The 26,728-nt window shown below is 49.8% G+C and overlaps 2 protein-coding genes across 3 annotated transcripts; one reads left to right on the top strand and one right to left on the bottom strand.

Annotated features, from left to right (window-relative positions):
* Positions 1-1,899: 1,899 nt before the first annotated feature.
* On the top strand, positions 1,900-12,251 carry ZNF500 (zinc finger protein 500). The gene is made up of 6 exons (XM_084882414.1): positions 1,900-2,057; positions 2,951-3,471; positions 5,213-5,396; positions 5,600-5,667; positions 6,679-6,787; positions 10,244-12,251. Exons 2-6 carry the CDS (start codon positions 3,076-3,078, stop codon positions 10,846-10,848), a joined length of 1,362 nt encoding a protein of 453 aa, XP_084738540.1. The 5' UTR covers positions 1,900-2,057; positions 2,951-3,075; the 3' UTR covers positions 10,849-12,251.
* Positions 11,275-26,725, bottom strand: DNAAF8 (dynein axonemal assembly factor 8). Of its 2 annotated transcripts, none has more exons than XM_084882412.1 (10): positions 26,696-26,725; positions 25,084-25,262; positions 22,706-22,834; positions 21,329-21,829; positions 18,773-18,890; positions 16,978-17,119; positions 16,004-16,132; positions 15,443-15,559; positions 14,470-14,623; positions 11,275-14,267 (listed from the first exon to the last, which is right to left on the bottom strand). In XM_084882412.1, exons 2-9 carry the CDS (start codon positions 25,210-25,212, stop codon positions 14,485-14,487), a joined length of 1,404 nt encoding a protein of 467 aa, XP_084738538.1. In that variant the 5' UTR covers positions 25,213-25,262; positions 26,696-26,725; the 3' UTR covers positions 11,275-14,267; positions 14,470-14,484. The 2 variants fall into 2 exon arrangements, with proteins under 2 accessions (XP_084738538.1, XP_084738537.1); XM_084882411.1 differs by having other exon boundaries at positions 11,275-14,270.
* Positions 26,726-26,728: the final 3 nt, after the last annotated feature.

A 26,728-nucleotide genomic window follows, 5' to 3' on the forward strand; every position in this document is an offset into this window, starting at 1 on the left:
CACTCAGGGAGGTGGTGGTCTACAGAAATCAGTCACGGGCAACCCAGTCTCTTGTTCTGCATGGTGCCCTCACAATAAAAACTGGGTGTCAGATGTAGGGGGACAGGGAATAAAACATGAGAATGGAGAGTCTCTAAAATTAAGGGGATTGACGCCCTGGCCGATGTGGTTAGAGTGTCCTCCCACGCACCAAACATACCCAGGTTGTGGTTTCCATCCCTGGTTAGGGAGCCTATGGGAGGCAACCGATTGATATTTTGTTGTAATGTACCCCACGAATCACACAAGGATGCCTCAAGAAGTCGAATTAAGGAGACACATTTATTTCGTAAACCGGTGGCTACGAGGGGGCAATCACACTCCAAATCTCACAGCCACGAATGGTGGTAACATCAGGGTTATATAGGCAAATATCACAAAGGAAACAATTACATCTCTAGATTTGGAATGAGGAAACTGGTTTGCAAAAAGCAGTTACAGACGCTAAATTGAGCAAGTTAGTTATCTACAAAGATTAATTATAGTTTTAGGTCTTGGAGTCACTGAGTCAACACATTTCCTGAGGCCACTGTAGCAATTAAAGCAATTGTGCTGTCCTGGTCTCCAGGTGCAGGGGAATGGATTTTGAAAGACCAGCAAAACCACAATCAATGGGGTATACAATTGAATAGGGTGATTTATAGAAGTTCAGAAAATCAAAATAACTTCTCTATTATTTTATTTTTTTAAATCTATTTTAATGATTTTTTTTTTCAGAGAGGAAAAGAGAGGATAGAGAGCTAGAAACACTGATGAGAAAGAAACATCAGTCAGCTGCCTCTTGCACACCTAATGGGGATGTGCCCGCAACCAAGGTTCATGCCCCTGACCTGAATCGAACCTGGGACCCTTTAGTCCACAGGCTGACGCTCTATCCACTGAGACAAACTGGTTAGAGCAATTTCTCTATTATTTTAGCAAGCAAACAATTACAGAAGCCAGAGCAGCAGGGATAAAAATTATACAGCGGTTGCTACCATGCTTCAGTTTCTTTCTCCCTCTCTCGAGGATTTTAAAAAATTAAGGGGTTGAATAAGGATAGATGTCTGGCTTCCAGCCTCACTGAACTTCTCTGTGCCTCTGACTTCTCATTTATGAAACAGGGGTAACACTACCTACCTCCTAGGGTTGTTTCAAAGAAGAATCTCTATATAAAAGGCTAATATGCAAAGTGTCCCCTCGGGAGTTTGATCACTCGCTATGATGTGCACTGACCACCAAGGGGTGGTGCAAAACAAAGGAAAGCCCCAGCAGGCAGTAGGAAGGCCCTGACCAGTCCTGATCACCGGCCAGACCTAGGGACCCTACCTGGTGCATGAATTTCGTGCACCAGGCATCTAGTCAGGTTAATAATAGGAAAGTCCTTAGAATAGAGCCTGGTACATACAAAGTACTATATACCAAGTAAAAAAGTTATTTCAAGGTCCTCTCCACAGTGGCAGGGTAGGTATGGAAGGGAAACGGGAAAATGGCCCAGATGCGGAGCCTCGGAGCACCAGCGTGTACTCACTGAAGGTGCTGGGGGGGGGGGGGGGGTAGTGGGGATTAATTACCCACAATGCTTACCGAGGGCTCACTTACGCCTCCTCCCTACATTCTTAACGGTTCGCGCGGGTTCCAGAACTACATTACCCAAAATGCATCTTGCGGGCCCGCCTACGTGGCCTCCAGCCAACGCCTGACAGTCTCTGGACAAACGGTGCCAGGACTACGTAACCCACAACGCCTCCCAAGACCCGCCTATCCTATTCTTGACAGCCAGCTCGGCCAATCGCTCGAGGACTACGTTACGCCCCGCCCAAAGCTTTCCGTGGGCCTGCCCACACTGCCTCATTCCCAAGATGGACAGCTCGTTCAGCCAATGGCCTGCGCCGGCCTGCTGCGTTCTGCCGTTGGGGGTCCTCTGCCTCCCCACCCGCGACCCAAGCCAGCCGGCCTGTCTGTCGATCCCCCCCCCCGCGCCCGCGTCCCCGCTCCCGTCCCGCGCACCAAACCTTCCAGGGGCCACAGCGCAGCGGGTGAGTTCGAGGGCGCGGGGTCCCGACTCTAACCGCCGTCCCGCGGCCCGCTCCAGCACCCTGGTCTGTGCTCCGGCCCCGGCCACCGCTCCCTTTCCGAGGTCTGGACACTCCGCCCGGAGTCCCACCCGCCCTCCCTGGGCCCTGCAGCCGGAGGGACCCCCCGCAGTGACTTCCACGCGGGGTCCCCCGCGGTGGAGGGACTTTCTCACCGCGCCCGCATCCCGAGTCAGGTTGGGACAGAGTCTGCGTCCTCCTGGGCAGAGCGGGCTCTGGTTCCCACCATATTTCCAAAGGGACCCCATCCAGCAAGGGCCAACTGTGATGTGATGAAAACTCAGTGTCTCTGGACCTCTGAGCGGTTCCAGGCGCTGCGCTAAACTTCCCAAACATCCCGTGCAGTTCCCTCCGCAACCTGTGTGCGGGTGATTTCACCTTCTTTTTTTTTTTTTTTTTTTTAATATATTTTATTGATTTTGTACAGAGAGGAAGGGAGAGAGATAGAGAGTTAGAAACATCGATGAGAGAGAGTCATCGATCAGTTGCCTCTTGCACACCCCGTACTGGGGATATGCCCACAACCAAGGTACATGCCCCCGACCGGAATCGAACCCGGGTCCCTTCAGTCCCCAAGCCAACGCTCTATCCATTGAGCTAAACCGGTCCCGGCTCACCTTCTTTTCTTTTCAAACGAGGAGACTCAGGCCCAGAGAGGTTAAGCAGTTTGTCTTGGAACTAGCAGGGAGTTAGTAGCAGAGATAAGTTGATCTATTTCAGTCCTTGCTTTTTTGCCAAAGAGGGTGAGTTAGGTCTGGACCCAAGGCAGGGGCTTATGGGTGCAGACGCTTATCCAGCCCCAGTGCACCCCCAATGATGTTATCTTCTGTCCACAGATTCCTGAAAAAACAAAAACAAAAACAAAAACAAAAAGCCACATCTACCCAGTGGCTGGCCAGGCCTATAGGGAGAGACAGATTTGATCCGTGAGGCCTGAGAAGGAGCAAGGCCCCCTGGGAACATGGCGACTGCCCGGGGCCTCCAGCCCACACCACCCCTGGACGAGGATGAGATCCTGATTGTGAAGGTGGAGGAGGACTTCCACTGGGAAGAGGAGCCCTCCCCGAAGATGGAAGACCCCAGCCCCGAGACCTTCCGCCAGCTCTTCCGGCTCTTCTGCTACCAGGAGGTGGCCGGCCCCCGGGAGGCCCTGAGCCGCCTCTGGGAGCTCTGCTGCCGCTGGCTGCGGCCCGAGCTGCGCACCAAGGAGCAGATCCTGGAGCTGCTGGTGCTGGAGCAGTTCCTGACGGTGCTGCCCGGGGAGATCCAGGCCCGGGTGCGGGAGCAGCAGCCGGAGAGCGGTGAGGAGGCCGTGGTCCTCGTGGAAGGGCTTCAGCGGGAGCCCAGGAAACAGAGGGTGAGGTGGGGGGCATTCTGGCCCTGAGGTGAGGAAAGGGGCTCTGTGTCCTCAGGGCCCCGCTGCTGGGGTCTGCATTTGGAGATTCCTTGGGTTCTGGAGCTGTGGCCAGCTGGGCTCATTGGGAGAACCAAACTTTTTTTTTTGTTTGTTTTTTTGTTTTGTTTTAAAAAATATATATTTTATTGATTTTTTACAGAAAGGAAGGGAGAGGGATAGTTAGAAACATCGATGAGAGAGAAACATTGATCAGCTGCCTCCTGCACACCCCATACTGGGGATGTGCCCGCAACCAAGGTACATCCCCTGACCGGAATCGAACCCGGGACGTTTTGGTCCACAGGCGGATACTCTATCCACTGAGCCAAACCGGTTTCGGCAGAACCAAACATTTTGAATGGAAGAAGACAGCTATGAAGTTCCTCATCCTTGGCCCAGGGGTTGATTTAACCACATCTAGCGCCGCTAGCCCTTCCTAAGCTAGTGTGGCCTTGGGAGTTGAAGGGATCCCAATAGAGGGAGGTACTCATGGCTGGTGGGTGCCGTGATAAACATCTCTCTAGAGCTGCGTTGTCCAACAGCCCCATGTGACTTTTAAAATTAAGTGAAATTAAAAATGTAATTCCTAAGTCACACCAGCCACATTTCACGTGCCCAGTCGTCACACGTGGCTAGTGACTGCCGTACTGGACAGTGTGGCTGTAGGGCACTTCCATCATCGTGGGAAGTTCTGTAGACAGCGTAACTCTAGAGCACATTCCACCTCCTCCTAACCAGATTTGGGGAATGGGAAGTCTCTCACAAATTTCTCCTGCTTTTAGCCACTAAACTCCTTAAATGAAAAAAAGTTAAAAAGCCACTTAGTCTTTTAAAACTCTTTTTTCAGTGCCATGCCCAGATTAGATGTTTGGCAAATGCAGACAGGTCCCTTTCTTCCTGTGGCAGTGCCAGTGCCCACACACTGCTGTTCCCTGGCATCCAGCAGGACAGACACATTCCTCCCAAACCTGACCACAATGGGAGTTGAGTGCAATAAGCAAACCCTGCAGTCATGGTAACTAATAAGAACTCGGGGTGCCCTTCCAACCCCTCCAGCCTGGTTCTGGGGGGTCTTGCATGGCTTCCCTCTGTCACTGTGTATCCTGGAATCTCTAGGACTGTCTCCCGTCAGAGGTGTTGGATGAACAGGAGCCCGAGATGGGTTCCCCAGCTGTCTTAACAGTTTCCTGGGGAATGTTTCTTATCTCAAGTGCTATTATAGAGCTCAGTAAACTGCTACTCAAGTTTGTTCAATTCACCTTCTCTGGAATAACGAATTAGATTATCCCAGAGCACCTATAAATGATTTCAAAAAAGGTAGCAAATGCAGTAATGCCAACTGCCAAAATGAGATTTGAAACAGGGCCCTTCTGGCCCACGGTTTGTTGAGAGCACCAAGAAATAAGGGTGAGAGTGTGACAGTGACACCGATGCAGTGTGACAGGGAGAGACTGGAGTCTCATTCAGAAGCAGACCAGGCCTCCTTGTGTCCAAGCCAGGAACCTGACCTCTTCCCAGCTCACATTCTCTCTCCCAGGGTGTGGCTGGAGGTAGGGCTGTGTGTGGCATGTGGAGGGCCAAGAGCGCAATGATGAGGCCACCTTGGTGGTGAGGGTGGCCAGGGGTGCCCAACAAGGCGTTGGAGACCTTGTGGGTCTCCCCCTGACCTGGGAGCTGGTTGGCGCTCTCCATCTGTTCGCAGGGCCCAGAGGTACTCTCTGACCATGCAGTGCCCCACCAGATGGGGGAACGGTCTTCAAAATGTCAGGCAGAGGTCCAGCCAAAGGAGTTGTCCCTGGAGGAAGGAGTTCGGGACTCCAGCCAGCAGCCCCCAGCCCAGCTAAGCCGCAGACAAGAAAGAAACCCTGAACTCTGGCCAAAGAGGGGTGAGTAGCCGCCCTCAAGGAAGCAGCCCTACAGGAGAGGGAGGCAAAGGGCAAAGAGTGTTGCAGGAGACTGAAGCCTGTGTGCATGTGGCTCCTCGTGAGGAGCTGAGCACAGGTGGGGAGCTGCTGGACCTGTCCTGGCCTTCATTGCTGTGCCCACAGGTGGGCTATGTGGGCTTCACTGGTGACTGCTCTTTCCCCAGGCCCAGGCACCTCCCAGCACCAGGAGATGGCAGCACCAGCCACATCCTTCCTTGCAGCCTGGTCCCAGGTGAGTGGGCATTCCTGGTCTGCAGCATCCCAATAGACACTTCTCTCCATGGCCAGGACTGTGGGTTTCTGAGGCACTCCTCCCTGAAATGACCTGTGCCTGCTAGGAGGTATCTTGCTCTTTCTCAGATGCCACCTGAGTATTCGGTGTGTTTGTAGGAGTCTGGGATCCAACGGTGAGCTTGGGCGATCACTCAAACTCAACTGGGTGTTAGAATCTCTTGGGACTCTAGGTAAAAATAAAGATTCCTCTTCCAGCCATGGCCTGGAATAGTCTTATGCTTGTTTAATAAAAGTTTATTGAAATATTCATATACATACATTTCATCTGTTTAAAATATACAATGTTTAATATATTTACAGGGCTATGCAATCACCAAAATCAATTTTAGAACATTCTCACCACCTGCCCCAAATTCCCCACACCTTTTAGTGGTCACTTCCCATCGCCACTCCCTCAGCCCCCAGCAACCATTGAGCCTCTTTCTGTTTCTGGATTTGTCTCTTCTGGACCTTGTAAGCTTGGGTTTTATTTATGTTATTTATTTACTTTTGCTTGAGTTTTAATCATGTTCCTCAGGTCAGTCAGATGCTAGATTTGGGAACCACTGGCTTAGAGCCATCCTGAAATCCTCAAGTCTCCCCATTTGGGTCCCAGGGTTGGCTTGAGTTGAGGGAGGGCATGCTAATCCGTGTCACCAAGGAGTATGGGCCTCAGTGGCCTGAACACACAGTGGATCCTGCTGCTCCACACAGTGAATCTGTCCACTCTGTACTGCCCTGCAGCAACAGGACAGAGCATGATGGCAATAGTGTTGTCCCAAAGAGCAGGATCCTGCCATGTCTGAGCTGAGGTTGGGAGGAAAGGTGTATGACAGCATGTGGAGAGGGACAGCGTGGGGAGGGAAAGTGGTGGGAGGTAAGCAGGACCCACCATTGTGCCGTGAGTGGAAGGGGGTCAGCTCACCAGGCTGGCCCAGCCTGTAGGACTGAGTGGGCTGTGTCCTTGCAGGTACCAGTGACCTTGGAGGACATGGCCGTGTACCTGTCTCAGGAAGAGTGGGGGTGTCTGGACCCAGCTCAGCAGGACCAAAGTTGGGACATGCTGCCAGAGAGTGAAGGTAACGTGGGGAGACCCTGGCTGCTACCCATTAGAAACCATGATGTGGGCCAGTCCTAGGGGGTGGAGGCTCTTTGCCTCATCTCATGTTGGATGTAGCTGGCCTGGCATCCCCCAGGTGTGTTGCCTTCAGGACCTAAGACCCAGGCCACCTCTCCGCTCACACCTTCTCTGGCTCCCTACTGCCTACAGGGGCCAGGCTAGCAGTTCTCAAGCTGTAGTGGTCTGAGGGATCATGAGAAGCATGTTAGAAATAGGAATTCACCGGCCCCATGCCCAGGGGTTGGTTTAGTAAGCAGTTTTGCTTGGTATCTAGCTGCATACAGCCTGCAAAACCACGTTTGCTGGTGTCTTGTCAGTGGCCCAGCTGCAGTGGGGACAGAGTGGTGGCTCACCCACATCCCTGGAAGATGGAACCTGAGTTCCTTCTTCTTTCACTCTTGCACCCATACAATTGGTCATTTTCCCTTCAGTGCTGCCCTCAGCCCCCATGGGCAGAGCTGTTCCTGGCAAGGGCTTGGCCATCAATGGCCTCTCCTTACCAGCGCCCCGGCTCCCCACTCAACACTGTCTCTTCTCTTTCTGCTTGTCTTGCCACTTATTCCCTAAAATGTTTTCTAAAGGAGTTGAGATGCTGCTTTGTATCAGTTGGAGTTCTGCAGAGAAACAGAGCTAACAGGATGTGTATATTTAAAGAGATTTATTTTAAGGAATTGGCTCACATGATTGTGGAGGCTGGCAAGTCCAAAATCTGTATGGCAAGGCAGCAGGCTGGAAATTCAGGCAAGATTTCTATGCCGCAGTCTTAAAAGGCAGAATTCCTTCTCTGGAAAACCTCAGGATTTGCTCTTAAGGCCTTCACCTGGTTAGATGAGGCCCACCTCCAGTGCGGAGGCTGGTCTGCTTTACTTAAGTCAGTTGATTTGTAAATGTTAATCACATCTATAACACCTCTATCAGCGGCATCTACATAGGCATTTACACCAAAAACAGAGCCATAATCATTACATACTTTCCTTTATATCCTCATTTTTTTCAAACTAAGAATCTGTGAAATGAATGGAAATGAACCTTTCTACTGCCTCATAGAAGAACACCACCAGTTTTCTGTGCACACTGTTGCTGGACCATTGCTCCATGCTCTCTATTCCGTATCTGTCTCCCACTTAGTTGTAATCCTTGGCCACTTAGTCTCTGTTGTGATGAAGCTCCAGACTCCTCCAGGGTGTCAGGCTTTCCCCTCCCAGAGCCAGGGAAAGCCCTGTTTCCTCACTTCCTCCCCCTCAGAAGCAAAACCTGTCTTTCAGAGCATCTCACTTTTCTGTAGATTTTTCTGATGCCCCTTTGCCCTCACGAGGAAAGGATTTGCAGTCCCATGGTTCTATTATAATACAGCCCACACTCACATCCTCCCCTCTCCCTTCCTGTAAGCAGGACTCCCCACTCCCTGACTGCCCGGCAGGGGTGAGGAGAAGGCCTTCGGGACCCAGCTTTTGCTGCCTTGCGACCTAGGGATGTCTCTGGTGGTGCCAGCTCAGGTGGCAATGGGGTGGGGTCAGCAAGAAGGAAACAGAAGTCCCAGGTTAGCTTCTGTCCTCTCCTGGGGTTTAAACCATGGTGATTTGTGTAGTTCAAGCCAAAGACTTAGAGGAGGATTCAGCAGACCTTTTCTCTAAAGGGACAAATAATAAATTGTTCAGGTTTGTGGGCCATACAGTCTCTGCCATCTTGGCATGAAAGCAGCCACAAAAGTACAGAAAACTATTTATAGAGATAGGCGCAGCCTATGGGTCCAGGTGTGCTGTCCCCTGCCCAAGGGAAAAGCAAGAGAAGATAGTGACTGTGAGAAAGGTTTGGGGCTCCAGCAGAAATCCTCAGTGGAGATGGAGAGTCATACCAGATCAGTCTGGGACCATATACTGCCCGCAGGAGCAAAAGTGAAACTAGTTCCCAAGGGAGAAAGGAGGGCCAGGAGCCAGGCCAAGCGTGAGCTGGATCAGAGTCTCCGAGTGTCACCTATCAGCACTTACTCTCTTGAACCTACACCTGAATTGCTGGGTCATGTGACTATGTAACCTTTTGAAGAACTGCCAGTTTCAGTTTCTTTGTAAAAATTCTCACAACAGCTCTAACCAGTTTGGCTCAGTGGATAAAGTGTTGGCCTGTGGACCAAAGGGTCCTGGGTTCTATTCTGGTCAAGGGCACATATCTCAGTTGCAGGCTCCTCCCTGGCCTGGGCCCTGGTCAGGGCTCGTGTAGGAGGCAACCAGTCGATGTGTCTGTCTGTCTTTTCCTCTTTCTTCCATGCTCCCTAAAAATCAGTGGGAAAAATATCCTCAGGTGAGGATTAACAAAAAAAAAACAAAAACAACAGCCTCACAACAGACCAGTGAGGTGGTTACATCTTAATTGTACACGTGTGAGGATTGAGGCTCAGTAAATGTGAACCGAAGCCCATGTTTGGCTTCTGGGTCTTCTGGGTCTTAGAGCGGACATATCTCAGGATGACAGAAGGTTCTGTTCCTCCTTGTCAGGTCAGTGTGCCCCCACTGTGAGCTTTTCAGGGGGTTCTGCTTGAAGCCATCTGCTCCCCAGCTCTCCAACCCCCCAGCCCAGTGCCCCAGCATGCCTCATGCTCAAGGTCCCCAAGTGGAGTTTGCCTTATGTCTTAGACAAGGAAGCAGAATAGAGCACTTGACCAAAGTCACACAACCTGGAGGGATAGAGCCAAGGTCCGTTCAAGGATCCTTTTACTCTGTGCTTGTGTCACTCTTGTGGTCACTCTTGTACTTGGTTCTGCAGAGGGTTCAGGGGCTGCCCCCAAGTACATGAGCGGGAGACTGAGGGTTTGGGTCACCAGGCCTTCTGTTCCTGCTTTAAACAGAACAACCTAGAGCAGGGTCTCTCTCCCTGCACACTATTGACATGAGGGCCGGGTCGTTTTCTGTTGTGGGGCCATCTGTGTACCAGAGACTATACATCAGCATCCTTGGCCTCCACCCACTAGATGCCAGGTGCAACACTCCAGGCCCTAGACATAACCACCATGATGTCTCCAGACATTGTCAAGTGTTGTCTGAGGTCACCATTGCCCCTGGCCTAGAGGTTATGAGACCAAACTCCAGCGACAGACTACTGGGCCTCTTAACTTACCAGCTAAGTGACTCTGGTAAGTTCCCTACCTTCCCTGTGCCTCAGTTTCCTTGTCCATAAAATGGGACAGTAACAGCACCTACCTCATGGGCATTACAAGGATTAAACAAGTTGCTGTGTGTTTATAACAGCCTCTGGCCGTGGCGTTAGCACCTCACGTCAGGGTCTGGCTGACATGCTTGTGTTTTGAGGGGGATTTGAAGAGCATTGCTCTCCATTTTCCTCAGGAGGGCTGCCCACTCAGCCTTTGCCTTCTTATCAGAAGCTTCCCTCCTCCTCAGGAACTCTGCTTTCTCTGTCTCAGGCCTTAGAATGCAGTTGAAGGATGGAGAGGACACACAGATGAGAACAGAATGGGACCGAGTGCTGTCGGCTCGGTGCAGGGGTCCCAGCTCCCCATTCCCAGGTCACAAGCCGGCCCCTGTCAGGGGATTGACCAAATCTGACCAACTTCTGGAAAGAGGGGGGCCCTGCAAGGTGGCAAAGCCATACATGTGCCCCGAATGCGGCAAAGGCTTTAGCAAGACGTCCCACTTGACCAAGCACCAGCGCACACACACCGGGGAGCGACCGTACCAGTGTCCCGTGTGTGGGAAGGGCTTCAGCGACCGCTCCAACTTCAGCACCCACCAGCGGGTCCACACGGGCGAGAAGCCCTACCAGTGTGCTGAGTGTGGGAAGCGCTTCAGCCAGAGCTCCAGCCTCGTCATCCACCGCCGGATACACACCGGGGAGCGGCCTTATGTGTGTGCCGAGTGTGGGAAACGCTTCAGCAACAGCTCACACTTCAGCGCCCACCGGAGGACGCACACAGGCGAGAAGCCCTACACATGCCCAGCCTGTGGCCAGGGCTTCCGCCGGGGCACCGACCTCCACAAACACCAGAGGACCCACAATGGAGAGAAATAACCACATAGCTACACCAATGGGGTGTAGCACTACCCGCGAGGCTCCAGGATTCCCAGGGGCCAAAGCCTGACTACCATGCACAGTTCATGAAGCTGCTAGAGCCAGAAACGCTGACCTTAAGGCATCTTCACATGGACTCTGCTCTCTGGGCCTGGTGTGAGGACACAGCAGGGGACATTTCAGGTGGAATGCTGGGCACAGGGCCAGGTGTCTTCAGTTCTAAGGCTGCTGTATGAATGACCACACATTGGCCGTCTTAAAACAGGAATTAATCCTGTCAGTCCAGGTGTCTACAGCACCAGTGTCTTCTGGAGGCTCTGGTAGAGAGCTCCTGTGCCTCTTCCACTTCCAATGTGGCCCACAGACCCTGTGGCCTTCTCTGTGTCTGTCCCCTCTTCTCCTAAGGATATAGTGATTATATTACTGGCCCTCCTGAATGACCTCGTCTTCTTTTTTTTTTTTTTTAATATATTTTATTGATTTTTTACAGAGACGAAGGGAGAGGAATAGAGAGCTAGAAACATCGATGAGAAACATCGATCAGCTGCCTCCTGCACACCCCCGACTGGAGATGTGCCCACAACCAAGGTACATGCCCTTGACCGGAATCGAACCTGGGACCTTTCAGTCCACAGACCGACACTCTATCCACCGGTTGTGGCAAGAATGATCTCATCTTAACTAATTACATCCACTAGTGCAATGTCCCTATTTCCAAATAAGGTCACATTCTGAGGTCTGGTTGGACTAGAATTTGAGGGACACTTTTTAACCACTGCAGGGGAAGCTGCAATGGCTGCAGTGGCTTATGGCATTACCTACCCCAGCCTTCCCCTCCAACCTTGCTACAATTTCTAAATGTAGGTGATGGGGGCTTTTCCTGCATTCCAGTGGTGTCAACAGGAAATGGGATGCCTGACTGGTGCGGCTAAGTGGTTGAGCGTTGACCTATGAACTGGGAGGCCTCAATTCAATTCCCAGTCAGGGCACATGCCCAGGTGTGGGTTCGATCCCCAAGTAGGGGTCGTGCAAGAGGCAGCCAATCAAAGATTTTCATCATTTATGTTTCTCTCTCCCTCTCCCTTTCTGAAATCAATAAAAATAAATTTTAAAAAAGGCAATGGGGTGAGCTGGGTGTTACCTTTGAAGATCCAGTTTTGTAGGATGGATGCCTGACTCCATCTCCAGACCTCCCCAACCCATGAGGAAGCCTGGGATTTGACTGGCCTTTCCATCCTCCCAGGTAAGGATCCAGGGCTGCCTCTGCGTCAGCCCCAAGTGGCCATGTTCCAGGATCAGGCCAGTCTTGGTTGTCCTACTTTGAGGTAGACATGCTTCTTTATATCTACGGTTTCCTTAGTGGATATAAAGAATATAAAGTCTTTGTCCAGTTTAGTCATCTGGAGTCATAGGGCAGCTGCTGAAATAACTGGTTTCTAGAATATTTTATCCAGAGTGTGACTGTTCCTTATTGCTGGGTGACGTTGGCCTTCATGCCAGTTCTTGACGCTCCACTGTTTTGTCACTCAATTGATGTATATATTTTCACCTTTCTACACAACTCAGGTTCCAGGGCATGTGACCGGTTCTCCTTTAATACATTATGTGTGTCCTCCTCCCAGCCCCATTGTGCTCTGCCCGCATGTTCACTGGAGAATGGGGCCGCCTAGTTTAAAGATGGTTTTCACCTTCTAGGCCAGCTTCCAGAGCTCTCGTAGGACAAGTATACCCAGTCAGACCTGGCTGGGCCAACACTGTCGACAACCCGCACCCCACATACACACAGCCAAGCGCCCCAGCTCACTTCTCAGGTCCCGCCTGGTGCTGGAGGAGGCTGTCCTCGTCCTGGTCCGATATCTGGGCCCATCAAGTGCCTTTCCATAATATGCTCTCATGCAGTGCTATGATGTAGGACTTTTCATTAGTCTCCTTTTATAGATGGGGAAACTGAAGCCACAAGAGCTCTAAGAACTTGAGCCAACTGGCAGAACAGGCTTTCAATCCAGGTCTAAACTCCCACTGCCTCATCCTCCCAGTTTACTTTGACAGAGAATTCTTCAAAGTTGAACTTGGAACAGAGTTTCTTTTCTATTGCTGCAAAACATCCTGAAAGAACTTACTGGCATTAAAAGGGGTAGAGATGGGGGAAATGGGGTTAAAGGGAAGAAATGGCCTTTGCTCTTGACAACTAGCTGGCAGCACAGGTGGAGGTGTGCAACACTGAGGCTGCCTGTCCTGTGTGTGCCCCAGAACTGAGGGTGCGGAGCCTCCACAGGTGGGACAGGGCCTGGGGACCTCAAGCGACAGCAGCGTGCCCGTTCTCTGCAGGAATGTCTTCCTGGGGCTCCTATGGCCCCGCGGAAGCCCCTGTTGCATCTGGCTTCTAATGAAAATGCCCTTCATTGTGAGTGGGGCTGGTTGTGAGAACCCTGTGGCCAGATCAGTAATGTCTGGCCCTGATCTTCACTTCCTGTGGCTGGCTGAGGCCCTGCAGGGCCTGTCTTGTCTGGTGCACAGCAGAATGGGAAGAGACCCTTGCCCTCCCTCAGCAGATGGCAGCCAACTGTGACCCTAGCTGAGTGCATGCACCCAAATGCCAAGGACCCTGCTGGACCATCCCAGTCCACAGCATGGGAAGAACCCCAGATGATTTTTCTGCTCTACCCATGGGGCAGATAGTGGGGGTTGGGGGAGTGAGAGACTGACAAGCAAAATCTTGAAAACAAGGTGGGGAGGGAACACAGGTGCCACGTAACAGGGCCTCAGCCTGTTATGAAGGGACTATGGAAATGAGGTGGGGTGGATAATGCTCGCAAAGAAACTGTGAGAGAGATGGGAGTGCCTCCCTCAGCTCTTGCTGGCTGGCTATTCACAAGGATACCTTGTGAAATGAGGACAGTTTCGGGTGTTAGAGCATCCAGTATTCTCTGTATTTAAAGGCCAACTTCACCTTTAGTTTGGAATAACCTTAGAACCTGTATGTGCCTTTGTGTCTTAGTTAAAGAAAAAAGAGAAATCTTAGGAGCTCGATTAATGTGTACAAACTAGCGAGTATCCAGGGACCCAGAAAATCACGCTAAATTCTCTTTCAAGACTTTCCACCCTGAAAGTCTCTAAGTATGTTTTACAGTTTTTAAAAAGACCTTGTATGATGAAAATAACAGATGTACATTAATGGAAAAAATGCAGAAATGGACAAAGATGTAAAGGCTCTCAGTTCCACGATCAGAACAAAACCATTGTCTTCATGGGCTTTCCTTCCACGCCCTCTCAGAGGATTAGGATCATCTGTGTTGTCTTCACGCTGTACAATGTATAAGTTTGTGCTGGGATCTCTGCTGTAAATGCATAAAAATGTTCTGTCCAAATTCTAACAGAGGGCTAGATCCAATCTGAGAGGCCCTGCACTGCAAAAACACCTGCTAATGGAAACAGGAGAGAGAAGGACCATCAGGCTGACGGAGTCAACCCATCCCAATAACCTCCTAAGATCCAGTCCCAGAGGCATTTACTGTTGGCCCAGAGGAGATACCAGGACCTCTCTGGCTATCCCTGGCCCAAAGGGTCTCCCACAGCCCCAGGACCTCCTCCTGGGTGTCTGGCCAGGGCATTATGCCTTACTCAGAGTGTTACGTGTTACTTCCTCCCAGTCTCAGATCCAGCTGTATTTTCAGGGGCCTTCTGGTTGCTAGGAACCTTGTTGGCAGGCCACTGGGGCTGAGCCTTCCGAAAAGCCCTGAGCTGCTGGAGAAGCTGACTTTTCCCGGTACAGTCCCTGTAACACAAGAGAACCATCTCAGTCAATGCCAAGTGGAGGCCAAACCTCCCAATGCTTTGCCACTGAAACAGGGCACACACAAAAGCCAGTGCTTCCAGAAGCATTTTCCCCAGTTCTCAAGATGTACATAAACGATTGCAGCTTCCCGCCCTTACTGAGTCACAACTCAGTCTTCATGTTAAACATGTCTGGGATGAAGCCCATGTGTCCTTTCTTTACCCAAATTTTTCTTCCTTTTTTTTCCTATAATGCTTGATCATGGACCAGAGTATGGGAAGAGTTGCATTAGACTGATATTCTCAAAGGATAGGATCAACAAGCTTTCCAATTCCAAAAATGGACACTGCTATAGCATGATTGTAGCTTGCCAATGACCACAGTGTCACCGCACCCTCTCCACCCCCCCCCCAACAAGGAGACTCGCCCCCAACCCTGCCTGAAGGAGACTTGCACCTTCTCTAAATTTTGACATTTTACATCTTAATTCACCCAAGCCTTTCATCACTTTACTCCATCTCTGTACTTTCTCTTTATTGCCACTGTCACCACCAATTGGGGGTGAAATCAATTTGGGGAGCTGTTTTTCAGAGCAGGCTAAGGCATCCTTGGTATTGACTGGGAGCAACGATCAGGTTGAGATGATACTGGGTCCCGGTGGGCTCCCAAGACTACCTTCCCCCTCTCCCCAGACCCTTAAGTGCTGGCTTGGATGCAATACATAGAGCTGAAAGCACAAACGTTAAATGTGCCAGGCCAAGGGCTTGTGTGGAAAGCAACAGGGAGCAGCCCCAGGCAGCAGGAGCCCATAGTGGTTACCGTAGCCTTGCTGGGCCTTGCCAATCTCTCTGAGCAGCTGCCTCTTCTTCCCCTGCATCCTCACTGTCAGAGGAGCTGGAGCTGGAGCTGGAGCTGGGGCTGGGGCTGGAGCTGGGGCTGGAACAGAGGAAACAAGGGTTCGCTAGATGTGCCCCAATCCACTCTGGCCAGGCCAGGCTCCTACAAGGACTTGGGGTGCCCAGGCCTCCCTGGTAACCCAAGGCAGGAGGGGGCAGGCCAGCCAAAGCCCAGCTAACGAAACCAAAGGGCCACTGGGCTTCCCGCCAGGTGGTAGAGGGAAGCACCCAGGACGATGTACTGTTTGCTTAGATCTAGAAAGATTGTGTCTGCCTCTGCTTCCTCCCTCTCTTCTGGGAGAACCTCCTGAGGACCAAGTGGGACTGTTGGCTCCTGGCTAAGAGCACTTCTCAACTGAGCGGTGCTCCCAGGACTTGCCCGTGCTCAAGTCTTTCCATCCCTCGAAGTCCCTGTTCCCCTCTAGGCCAATGTGTCATCCACAGAGCAGTGGGTTTGCTGCAGGGCTGTCATTGCTCTCTGTACCTTTCCAATGACCCCTGGTTTGATGGCTCGGTGGGCCTCAGGTCGATGAAGGTGGTGGGAGGCTCCGCTGGGTTCCTTAGCCCACGCTGACTCAGCTTGGCCTGGAAGCCCAGCTCCTTCAAAGCACATCTGAGATGAGAAGAGCAGGGGTGCTGAGTCACTTCTCAGTGATTACAGGGGACCTGTTGCTGGGCTACTGGCTGCCACTGACTGAGCACCAACTGTGTGGGGGGCACTGAGGAGGGCCTATCAATGAGTTATTTTACTCTTCAGAACAACCCTTAAGATTTAGGCCAGTGCCATCCAATAGAACTTTTTGTGATGATTGAGATGTCCTATATCTCTGTTTTCCATCATGGTAGCCACTTGTTGCAATTTGCATTTAGGCTAACTAAAATTAAATTAATACAATAAAATTAAAAATTCAGTTCCTCAGTTGCATAGGCCATGTTTTAAGGGTTCAGTAACCACATGTGGCCAGTGGCTACAACTGAACAGTGCAGGTCGACATTGCTGTTGACATTGCCTTTCTCCTCCCTCTCACCTCTACCCAGATACCAGGGTAAAAATCCCCAAGGAAAGGCTCTAATTGGCCTGGTTGGGCTCAGCTATTCAGGGCTGGCCCAATTAACAGTGGCCAGAAGACCAGGGCCCTATGCCTCTGGAAGACCATGTGGATGGTGAAGGGAGGGTTTCCATGGTGTGGGAGAAAGAGAGTTGTTTTGGGGCCGAGTCCCAGCTTTGCTACATATGACCTGGGCAAGTCAACATCTCTAAGCCTCAGTTTCCCCATCTATGAAATGGAGATAATAGTAGCACCTACTTGACCAGATTTTTTTAGATGAAATGAAAAATATATATCAAGTGCCCCATCCACAATAGGCTGCAAGGCTCCTACAAGGATGAGGCAGTGGGAGTTTAGACCTGGGGCCAGTTCTAAAGAGGACAGGGCCATGCCTGGCAAGAAGTCCCACCTGCTTCTGACCTCCAGCTGCTCATTGTCCGGTGGCAGGTCAGCAGGCGTCTTCCAGGCAGGGGAAGAGGCTCTGAATTGCGTAGCACACAGGAGGGTGAGCTGTTCCATGAGCCTATCCTGGGCACTGGGCTCGGCATGACCTGACAGAGAGTAAGGGAGGCTGACTAATGAAGACTTGGCTAACGACTTACAGAGGCCTGACCCCTCATGTGGATGGACCTCCAGCTTGTACATGGAGAAGTGAGGGGGCCTGGGAGGCCCTGCCCCACCCTTTGGTGTCCCACCTCCATGAGCAGGGCTGGGGAAGTGGTATCTTCAGGAGCAGGGAGACAACTCTTAGGGGTGACTTCTTAACACTTTACCCCACTCTCCAGTTCCACTTGTGTTCACTTTTTAAAAAATAGCAATTGGATTATCCTCTGTAGATTTTTTACTGAATATATTACATCTTTCCAAGTTAATGTATACAGACTAACACTGCAGATTGTTCTGTGGTTTAACAGACTTAGCTAGACTCTTATTGAATACTGATACTAAATATGGGTTGCTTTCAATTTTTCACAATTGTAAATAAACTGCAACAGAGATGAACATCCTTAAATACACATCTTTACCCACCTATAAGAATACGTGTTAGGATAGACTTAAGAAGTGGAATAGCTTGATCAAAGGCTTATATGCCTTTTAAATAGAAAACATTCTGCCACATTGTCCTCAAAAAAAGGGGTACTAATTACAGCCCCCACTCTCACCCCACCTTATAGGGTTTTTCCTGAGCCTGTTAGCAGGGGTTAAATTACAAACAAAACCTTGTTAAAAACAGCACAAGTTTATCAGCCCCAGAGCCTTCGCTCTGAACTGGAGGCCTAACTGAATGTCCTGGCTTCTTTATCTCAGACCTGCCCCCACTTACCTCTACAGGCCAGGCCTGGAGGGAATAGGGAGCTTTTATTTTATTTTATTTACAGAACTAGAGGCCCAGTGCACAAAAATTTGTGCACTTGGGGGTCCCTCGGCCCAGCCTGTGCCCACTTGCAGTCCAGGACCCATTAGGGGATGTCCACCTGCCACTTTAGGTTTGCTCCCTTGGAGACTGGACCTAAGCTGGCAGGCAGACATCCCTCTGGCAGCCTGGGAGCCCTAGGGGGAATGTCCAACTGCAGTGTAGGCCCACTTCCCTCAGCCACCTCTGCAGAAGTGGGGGTGCCAGGACTGCCATGGCTGGCTTGGCAGCACAAGCTTGCTGCCCTCCCCCCCAAACTGGTCCTTCCACCATCTGGTCTAATTAGCATATTAGCTCTTATTATATAGGATTGCCCAGAGCAAGGCCACAAGTGCACTGACAGTAATCAACATCCTGGCTTTCTTTTGTAACCAGGGAGGCAATAGAAGTAGGATTGTGTTTAGAAGCTGGCTGAAGAAGCACCAAAGACAGGATTACTTTCCACACTATCCACCCAGAAGGAAAGAGAGGAAGGCTTCAGGAGGTATTTAGGAGGAAAAGGTGAAGGTCAAGGGCAGGGACCACTTCTGAAGGGCTCCCTCTTGTATCCCTAGGGCCTGGTATATGCCTGGCACATAGCCGGCAGTCACACATGTAGTGAATGAATAAGTGAGTAAAAAAATGAAGTCTTTCAAGGACTGGCACATGAATGTTTAAGACAGTGAGGGTTGAGCAGCAGAGAATAGCAGAGAAGACTGACTGTACTCAGCCCATGAACCTATTTTACCGAGAAGCCCTGGAAGGAGCTACTTATGGAAATGCCCTTGGGCCCTAGTGTTTAAGGTCAGACCTGAGCCCTGGAGGTGATCAGCTGCCCACCACACTCCTCTAGATGCTCCATCTCCCCGGTCGTCCTCTTGTCCAGTTAGACTCTGAAGGATGTGATCCAAATCCCACTCTTCAAGTTGCTGAAATGATTTAAAGTGGAGATTACAAGGCTGCCGCAGGGTGCTGGGAGCTACAGAGGCTGGCATGGGATGTCCCGGAGCAGGAATCAGGATTTGGAGGCATGCCCACATTTGCAAAATGGGGATTACTCATTCACCCTGTGTGTGTTGCAGAAAGAAGCACCAGGGATCTGCACCTCTTTCCTGTACCTTTTTGGTTAATACTTCTGTGTCTGGCACAAAAGTCTATTTTGACCTGGAGAAAACCCAGTGTCTTTTTAAAATTTTGTAGGTTCATACAGATTTAAAACACTGAAAGGTTAAAAAGTTTTGCTCTTAAGAAACAGATTGTGTCCTAACCAGTTTGGCTCAATGGATAGAGCTTCAGCCTGCGGACTCAAGGGTCCCAGGTACTATTCTGGTCAAGGTCATTAGCTAAAGCTAATGTTAACAGGTGCTCACTATTGGTTGCTGGCACATCCCCAGTAGAGGGTGTGCAGGGGGCAGCTTATTGATGTTTCTCTCTCATGGATGTTTCTAACTCTCTATCCCTCTCCCTTCCTCTCTGTATAAAGTTAATAAAATTAAAAAAAAGAAACAGATTGTGCCCAGCCGGCGTTGCTCAGTGGTTGATCATTGACCTATAAACCAGGAGGTCATGGTTCAATTCCCGGTCAGGGCACATGCCTGGTTTGCGAACTCAGTCCCCAGTGTGAAGTGTGCAGGAGGCAGCCAATCAATGATTCTCTCTCATCATTGATGTTCCTGTCTCTCTCTTTTTCCCTTTCTCTCTGAAATCAACAAAAAAATATATTTAAAAAAGAAAAAAAATACAAGTAATTCTAAGCAAGACTTGAAAAAGAATGCTATGGGGGCAGAGCTGGTGTAATCAGAGGAGGGAAATTAAGCAGGAATTAATGTTTGTTATGTATGAACTTGCAGCTCCTTGCAGCCCTGTAGGTGAGTGAAAATAAAAGTGTTTAGGAGTGAACAGAAAGAATGGAATTGATAAGAATGAAATTTGTGAAAATGACTTCCATTAGCACCTTAAAGCCAGTTTTCTCTAAAGTTGTTAAGAAAATTATTCAAATTTGTAAATAAGGCAAAAAAGAGAATTGCATGACCTTTCAATGTCATGCTGGAGTTTTCTAAGAAGCTCACCTTCCTAGGGGAGGTTGGTTTGCACAATTGATCAGGACCCACTTGTTTTACCACTTTGTAAAACTGAGGAAGTGCAATGGTTTTCTTTTCTGTCTAGTAAAGAAGACAGCTCCAGAGGTATCAGTTCGATTGCCGGGTAGGATGTTTACTGATTTTGCACTTAATGTAGCAATTTTATCTCGGCATTCACTTCTTTTTTTTCCCAATGTCTTACAAAATCCTAGTTTCTTATAATCTGTTTGAACTGCTTTTGTCATCCTGCTGGTCCCTCATTCATGAGCTAAAGCTAATGTTAACAGTGTTCACTATTTGTATGAGAATAGGAGCATTAACGTTTGAGAATTATATTTTGACAGAGTCTGTTCTCTATCTTTTTTTTAAAAAAGTATTTTATTATTTATCTGATGTTATTTTTTCAATATAATTTTTAAAAAATCCTCACCTGAGGGTATTTTCCCATTGATTTAAATTTTTAAAAAAATATATATTTTTTAAATATATATTTTATTGATTTTTTACAGAGAGGAAGGGAGAGGAATAGAGTGTTAGAAACACCAATGAGAGAGAAACATTGATCAGCTGCCTCCTGCACACCTTCTGGGGATGTGCCCGCAACCAAGGTACATGTCCTTGACCAGAATAAACCTGGGACCCTTCAGTCCGCAGGCTGACGCTCTATCCACAGAGCCAAACTGGCTGGGGCTCTGTTCTCTATCTTCTATGCAGTTGTGTGTCTTTATAAACATGCTTGGGATTAGCACCTTTTTTTTTTTTTTTTTTTTTTTTTTTAAGAACGCTGGAGTCTCCTTACTCTTCCTTATTCTTGTTAACTCTACCTGAGGATGGTCTGTCTGCCAGCACTGCACAAACCCTGAGACAGGTATGACAGCCTGTCTGCCAGTGGACAGGGACCATGAGCCTAAGATCGCTGCTGTAGAATGAATGTTGGTGCCCCTCCCAAATTCATATGCTGAAATCCTAACCCCAAAGTGATAGGGTTTGGAGGTGATGGCTTTGGAAGGTGCCTAGGTCATGAGGGGGGAGCCTTATGAATGGAACTAGTGTTCTCATAAAAGAACTCCAAATCCCTTCCATCAAGTGAGGACTAAGTGAGAAGAGGACAGGCCCTCACCAGACACAGAATGTGCCGGGGCCTAGTCCTTGGGATTTTGTTATAGCAGCTCCCACAGATTAAGACAGGTGTAATGGGCCAGCCCTCAAGTTGGCCTGTGACCACTACAGGTCTAGAGACCACTACAGGTCACACCCTGAGTATGCACAGGGCAAGGGATGCCTACCTGGAGGGCGAGCACTGGCAGGCCTTCCCGGGGCCCCTGTGGTGGCGTTCCTGGTCTCCGACCCGTGGATGCAGATTCACAGGGTGTCTTCTTCACTTGACTGTGGTCACTGCAGGCAGGGTTCCTGGCACCCCAGGTGACTTTATGAAGTAGGTCTCTCTCGATCATCTTTCTTCTCTCTTTTCGGAGGGCTCTCCGGTTTGCAGAATCTGAGCCCTTCTGAACACACGGGTCAGCATTTGGGTCCATCCTCAGGTCTTCTCCTGGGAGAGAGAGGGTGGCTTCTCCCTGCAGCCCCCAAGGAGGACTTGGGGATCCTTTGGTGTTGAAGGACATGTCCCCAAGGTCACCTTCCTGCCATGTGGGGGTCTCCTCAGGCATCCTAAGAGAGCTGCTCTCACCACCGCCCTCCAAGGGCTGGCCAGGGTCCTTTCCTTCCTTCATCCTTACATTCCATACACCCCAGGGCTCTGCTGAGAACTCCACAGGTGCCACAAGTGGCTGTTGAGAAAGCAGGTGTCCTCAGTTAGCAGCCTCAAAATCATACTTTAGGGAAGTATTTTTGTTTTTTTAATTGTGGCATGTCTGTAATAAACTTTGCCATGTTAAATATTTTTAAATGTAAAGTTCAGTGGCAATAAATACATTCATAATGCAGTTCAACCACCACCATTGTCCATTTCCTAGGCTCTTTCATTCCACACCCCTTTCCCCCAAAATCCCAGGAACTCTACTCCACTCGTCCAGCCCCTGGTAAACTCTAATCTACATTCTGTCTCCATAAACTTGCCTATTCTAGATATGAAGTAGAACCTAATGAAGTAGAACCATATACTGTCTTTTCTTTTGTGCCCTTACACTTAGCTCAGTTTCCATGGTTGATCATGCTGTAGCATGTGTCAGTACTTTATTCCTTTTAGTGGACTGAATAATGTTCCACTGTATGGCTAAACCACATTTTATCCCTTTTGTTTGTTGATGGACATGTGGGTTGCTTCCACCTTTGGCCATTATAAATAGGTTACATAGCTATTAAGCTGTGGACAAGATAAACCCAAGCCCTCTGATTCTACAGCAAGCCCATGGCTTGATCCCCATAAATTGGTACAGACTTTTCCATCTTAAATTAAAAAAAAAAAAAATCATCCAGAAGAATTGCTGAAGTAATAGAAACAAACAAAAACCCTGGTATTAAGTGTGCTGGTGTCTGAACTGCTTGGGTTGTACCTGGAGAAAGGCCTGGGTGTGCAGAGATGCTGGACCAGGGGTTTTGACCTCTTTGACCCACACTGCTGTTAGAATCCAGCGAGAGCCATGGACACGCACTCCCACACCCTGTTCAGCCAGCAGGTTCCCTGGAGCCTGCATTCCACTGACCTCAGGAGACCTGTTGGCAGGACCAACCCAGGCCCCATCAGGGTCTTCAGCCAGCTCCTCTGACAAGTCTGGAATCAAGGTGGTTTGATTTCGCTGATAAATGAACAACTCCTCTTCTCCGCAGTCTGACTGTGGACAGACAAGACAGCTCAGGGATTACCTGGCAGGGGGCAGAGCTAGGAGGGCCTTGCCCCATTTACCCCATTCTGCCCTGCCTCAGCGGGACAGCAGGGGCAATCAGTTCTCTCCCAAAGGGCCTTGCCCAGTGCTGGTTCCTGTTGCTGATTTAGAAAAGTAAGCTCAGCAGCACCACCTTGTGGAAGGGAGATCCTGAGTTCCCAGTTCTGCACATACCTGCCATCCTTGACATTGCACACAGCAGGTGCTTAGTTAATGCCTGGTGTGAATGAATTAAGTACAGAAGTGGTAGCTAAAAGAGTCCAGCTTTTCCCCTCCCCCATGACTTGAACCATCTTTTAATGACATAAAGCCTTCATTTGTCACCTCTAAGATAGGGTGGGGGAGACCCCCCTCACAGGAGTATTCTGAAGATGAGAGCAAATGAGATTGAAGATGTGAAAAGGCAGTGGGGTTGCATTATCTACTCCCTATTAGCCTCGCTGTGCACTAGATCTCTGGGGTCGAAGCTGTGCCATTTTCATCTTTGCAGGTGCCACAGGTAGGACCCAAATCTAGCTTGTTATTTCTAAAACCATTCTCTACACGCCCAGCTCCAACCTGTGTATTTGACATCCACTGCTGAGCTCCCACCTGGTGCCTCGCCCACTTTGCTCTGCTTGTGGGGTCGCTGTAACATCTTACCTGAGTGCACATGCCTAATTTCCACTACATAAGAAGATGGTACAACTCACTTAAATCTAAATTCAGAGTCACTATTGCCATCCAACATTCTCTTAGTAGGTTGAAACTAGAAGCACAATTAGCATCGTGGTGAATCAAGGCCCACCACAGTTTATAACATTACAAAGGCTTCCTGGTCCTTGAAGAGGCTGAGTAGGCTCCTTAAATGTTTGTTGAGCCGAAACTGGTTTGGCTCAGTGGATAGAACGTCAGCCTGCAGACTGAAGGGTCCCAGGGTCAAGGGCATGTACCTTGGTTGGGGGCACATCCTCAGTGGGGGGTGTGCAGGAGGCAGCTGATTGATGTTTCTCTCTCATTGATGTTTCTAACTATTTCCCTCTCTTGTTCTCTGTAAAAAAAAATCAATAAAATATATTTTAAAAATGTTTGTTGAATGAATGCATGTGATCAATCAGAAAAGTACTATGGCCTGGCCAGTGTGGCTCAGTGGTTGAGTGTCGACCCATGAACCAGGAGATCACAGTTTAATTCCTGGTCAGGGCACATGTCCAGTAGCGGGCTCAATCTCCAGTGGGGAGCATGCAAGAGGCAGCCGATCTATGATTCTCTCTCATCACTGATGTTTCTATCTCTCTCTCTTCCTCTCTCTGGAGTAAAAAAACCCATATTTTTAAAAAAGAAAATTACTATGTATTATACATTCACTATGTCCCAAGCACTGTGCTCAAAATTTAATTATTTAATCCTTACATCAATTTACAATGTGGAGCCTTGGTGCTTAATTCTTACATGATGTACCTCTCTGTTTATCACCATCTTCCATAAAGCAAAAGGGGGTGTTTACCAGGATAAGAAAAACACTAGGATGAAGCCTTGGCCGGTGGCTCAGTAGGTGAAGCATCTTACTGTGCAGCAAAAGGCTGCAGGTTCAGTTCCTGGTCTGGGCACATGCAGGAGGCAGCCAATTGATGTTTCTGTCTCATATCAATGTTTTTCTCTCATATCGATTTTTCTCTCTCTCCCCCTTCCTCTCTCTCTTAAAATCAATAAATATGCCCTTGGATGAGGATTTAAAAAATACCCTAGGATATGGGTGGCTTTGTTAACTCTATTAGTTGAGCGCCCATTCTGGGCCAGGCACTTTACATACAGAATCCCAAATTTGTACCAGTGATAACTGCCCACAGTAAGTTAGCTACTGTGGGGATGGGGACCCAGGTCTGCTTGATGCTGATGTTCCTGCTATTCTCCTCTGCTGAGGTGCTTTCTCAACTCTCTGTTGAGCCAGAACTTGGCTAGAACCACCACTGAGGGTGGCAACCATTTCAGTGCCTTGTGATAAGCCCTCAGAGGAATTCTCCAGTTGTCCTTTGGGGTCACTAGTAAGACCCAGGAGAATGCTGAGCACCAATAAATATATTCAGAGAACTGAAACAGTGATGATGAATGCAGAGCTAATAAGCTCCACAGCCTTCCACGTGTCATCATCGCATTTGCCATAGGAAAAGAAGAGTAATCAGGGCCTAAGATGACATGGGAAGAAGATACTTACTTACCAAAGAGGAATCTGAGTCCAGAGATGGAAGCTGCTCCCTGACAGCCTCAAGAATGGCCTCCCAGGGCCCCATCCGGGAGACACATGGAGAGGGCAGTGAGGGCTCCACATCTTTGTCCTGGGATGCCATGGGGGCCTGGGCTCAGATGAAGTTTCTCAGTGTGCATCATCCAAGGAACCCTATAGAGAAGGCAGGGTAATGTGACAGGATCCAGGGACCAGGGGTCAAGAGCTGGGGGTGGAGGGTGAGGCACGGGGAGGGGGAAGAGATAGGGGGTGCCTTTTCAAAGAATCTACCACTTTGTGGGGGATAAAAACTGACTCACAGACCTCCTACCTCATTTCCCTTCTGGTTCTGCAGGTTCCTCGTACTGAGTGCGAGGCACTATGCCACATGTGTCAAACACAAGGCCCGCCGGCCAAATCCAGCCCGCCAGGCCTTGCAATGTGGCCCGCACCGCGCTGTCATCACTGCACTCCGCTGTCAGTTTATGACATTGTCAGTTTATGACTGTTCAGTAAACCATTCGGCCCGCGATTTAGGCTGGATTTTAGATTTTGGCCCCTTCTCTGATTGAGTTCCACACCCCTACACTATGCCCTGCACTGTGTGTGTGTGTGTGTGTGTGTGTGTGTGTGTGTGCGCGCGCGCGCGCGCGCGCGCGCAGTGCAGTATGGAGACTGTGCCTATAAAATGGGAAGAGAACACTCCTGCTCCAGCCCTAGCTGCAACAAGGCTCCCATCAGTGTAGCAGCAGTGGGGCTTCTTGCTTTTTCTGTGCTTATAGGATGGGGACAGGAGTTTGGTGCACCTAGAACTGGAAACTGCAGAGTGTGGACGCATGTAGTACATACATTATGGATGTTCTCTGGCTGCAGGGATGTTCAGAGGACAACAGGTGAAGGGGACTACCAGAGACTGGTAAATTCTTTAGGTGGACAAGGCAATGAAGAGAAAGGGGAAGGCACTGGGCTGCAGGAGAACATGTAGTATCTCAGGGGAATGAAAATTGCCCAATAAGTTTGGGGTGGAAAGGTGTCAATTGCTGGAATTTGCGGGGGGGGGGGGGGGGGAACGGACCAGATCGTGAAGAGTCCTGAACTCCAAGCGAAGGAGCTTGGCTTATCCAGCAGATGAGGGTTAAACCAAAAGCTACACAAACTGGCATCCCAAGTTTCCTCGGAATCCTGACTCTAAATCCACGTCCGTTTCTTGGCTGCAGCCCGTTAGCCCCGCCCAAAGTCCCACCCTTGTCTTCCCCGCCACTGGGCGGTTGGTTGTCATGACAACTAGACGCCAACGGCCTCCCCCTGTCAGGCTTTTAAACGCTAAAGCTCGGAAACCGGGAAACCCAGCATCTGTCCTGCCAGCCACACACTCCCAACCCCTGTCTCCTCCGCGTCCCGTCCAACTTCCGATATTTCTCTCTGCAGCGGCGGCAGGCCCGAGGTCCCTCACCTCAGGCCTCCGCCTCGCCTCCCCTCCCAACGCTTTCCCGACAGGGCTATACACAGCCTCCAGCGCGTCCCTCCGGTCGCTCTCGCTCCCTAGGGCCGGGCGCAACTAGTGAACCTTTCACCGCCTTCGGAATACCCCCTCAGGGGGGACTTACTGTACTGCAGGGCCAACCGTCCACCCCCCCTCC

This window comes from Pipistrellus hanaki, assembly GCF_964339955.1.
Source record: "Pipistrellus hanaki genome assembly, chromosome: 4".
Lineage (NCBI taxonomy): Eukaryota > Metazoa > Chordata > Mammalia > Chiroptera > Vespertilionidae > Pipistrellus > Pipistrellus hanaki.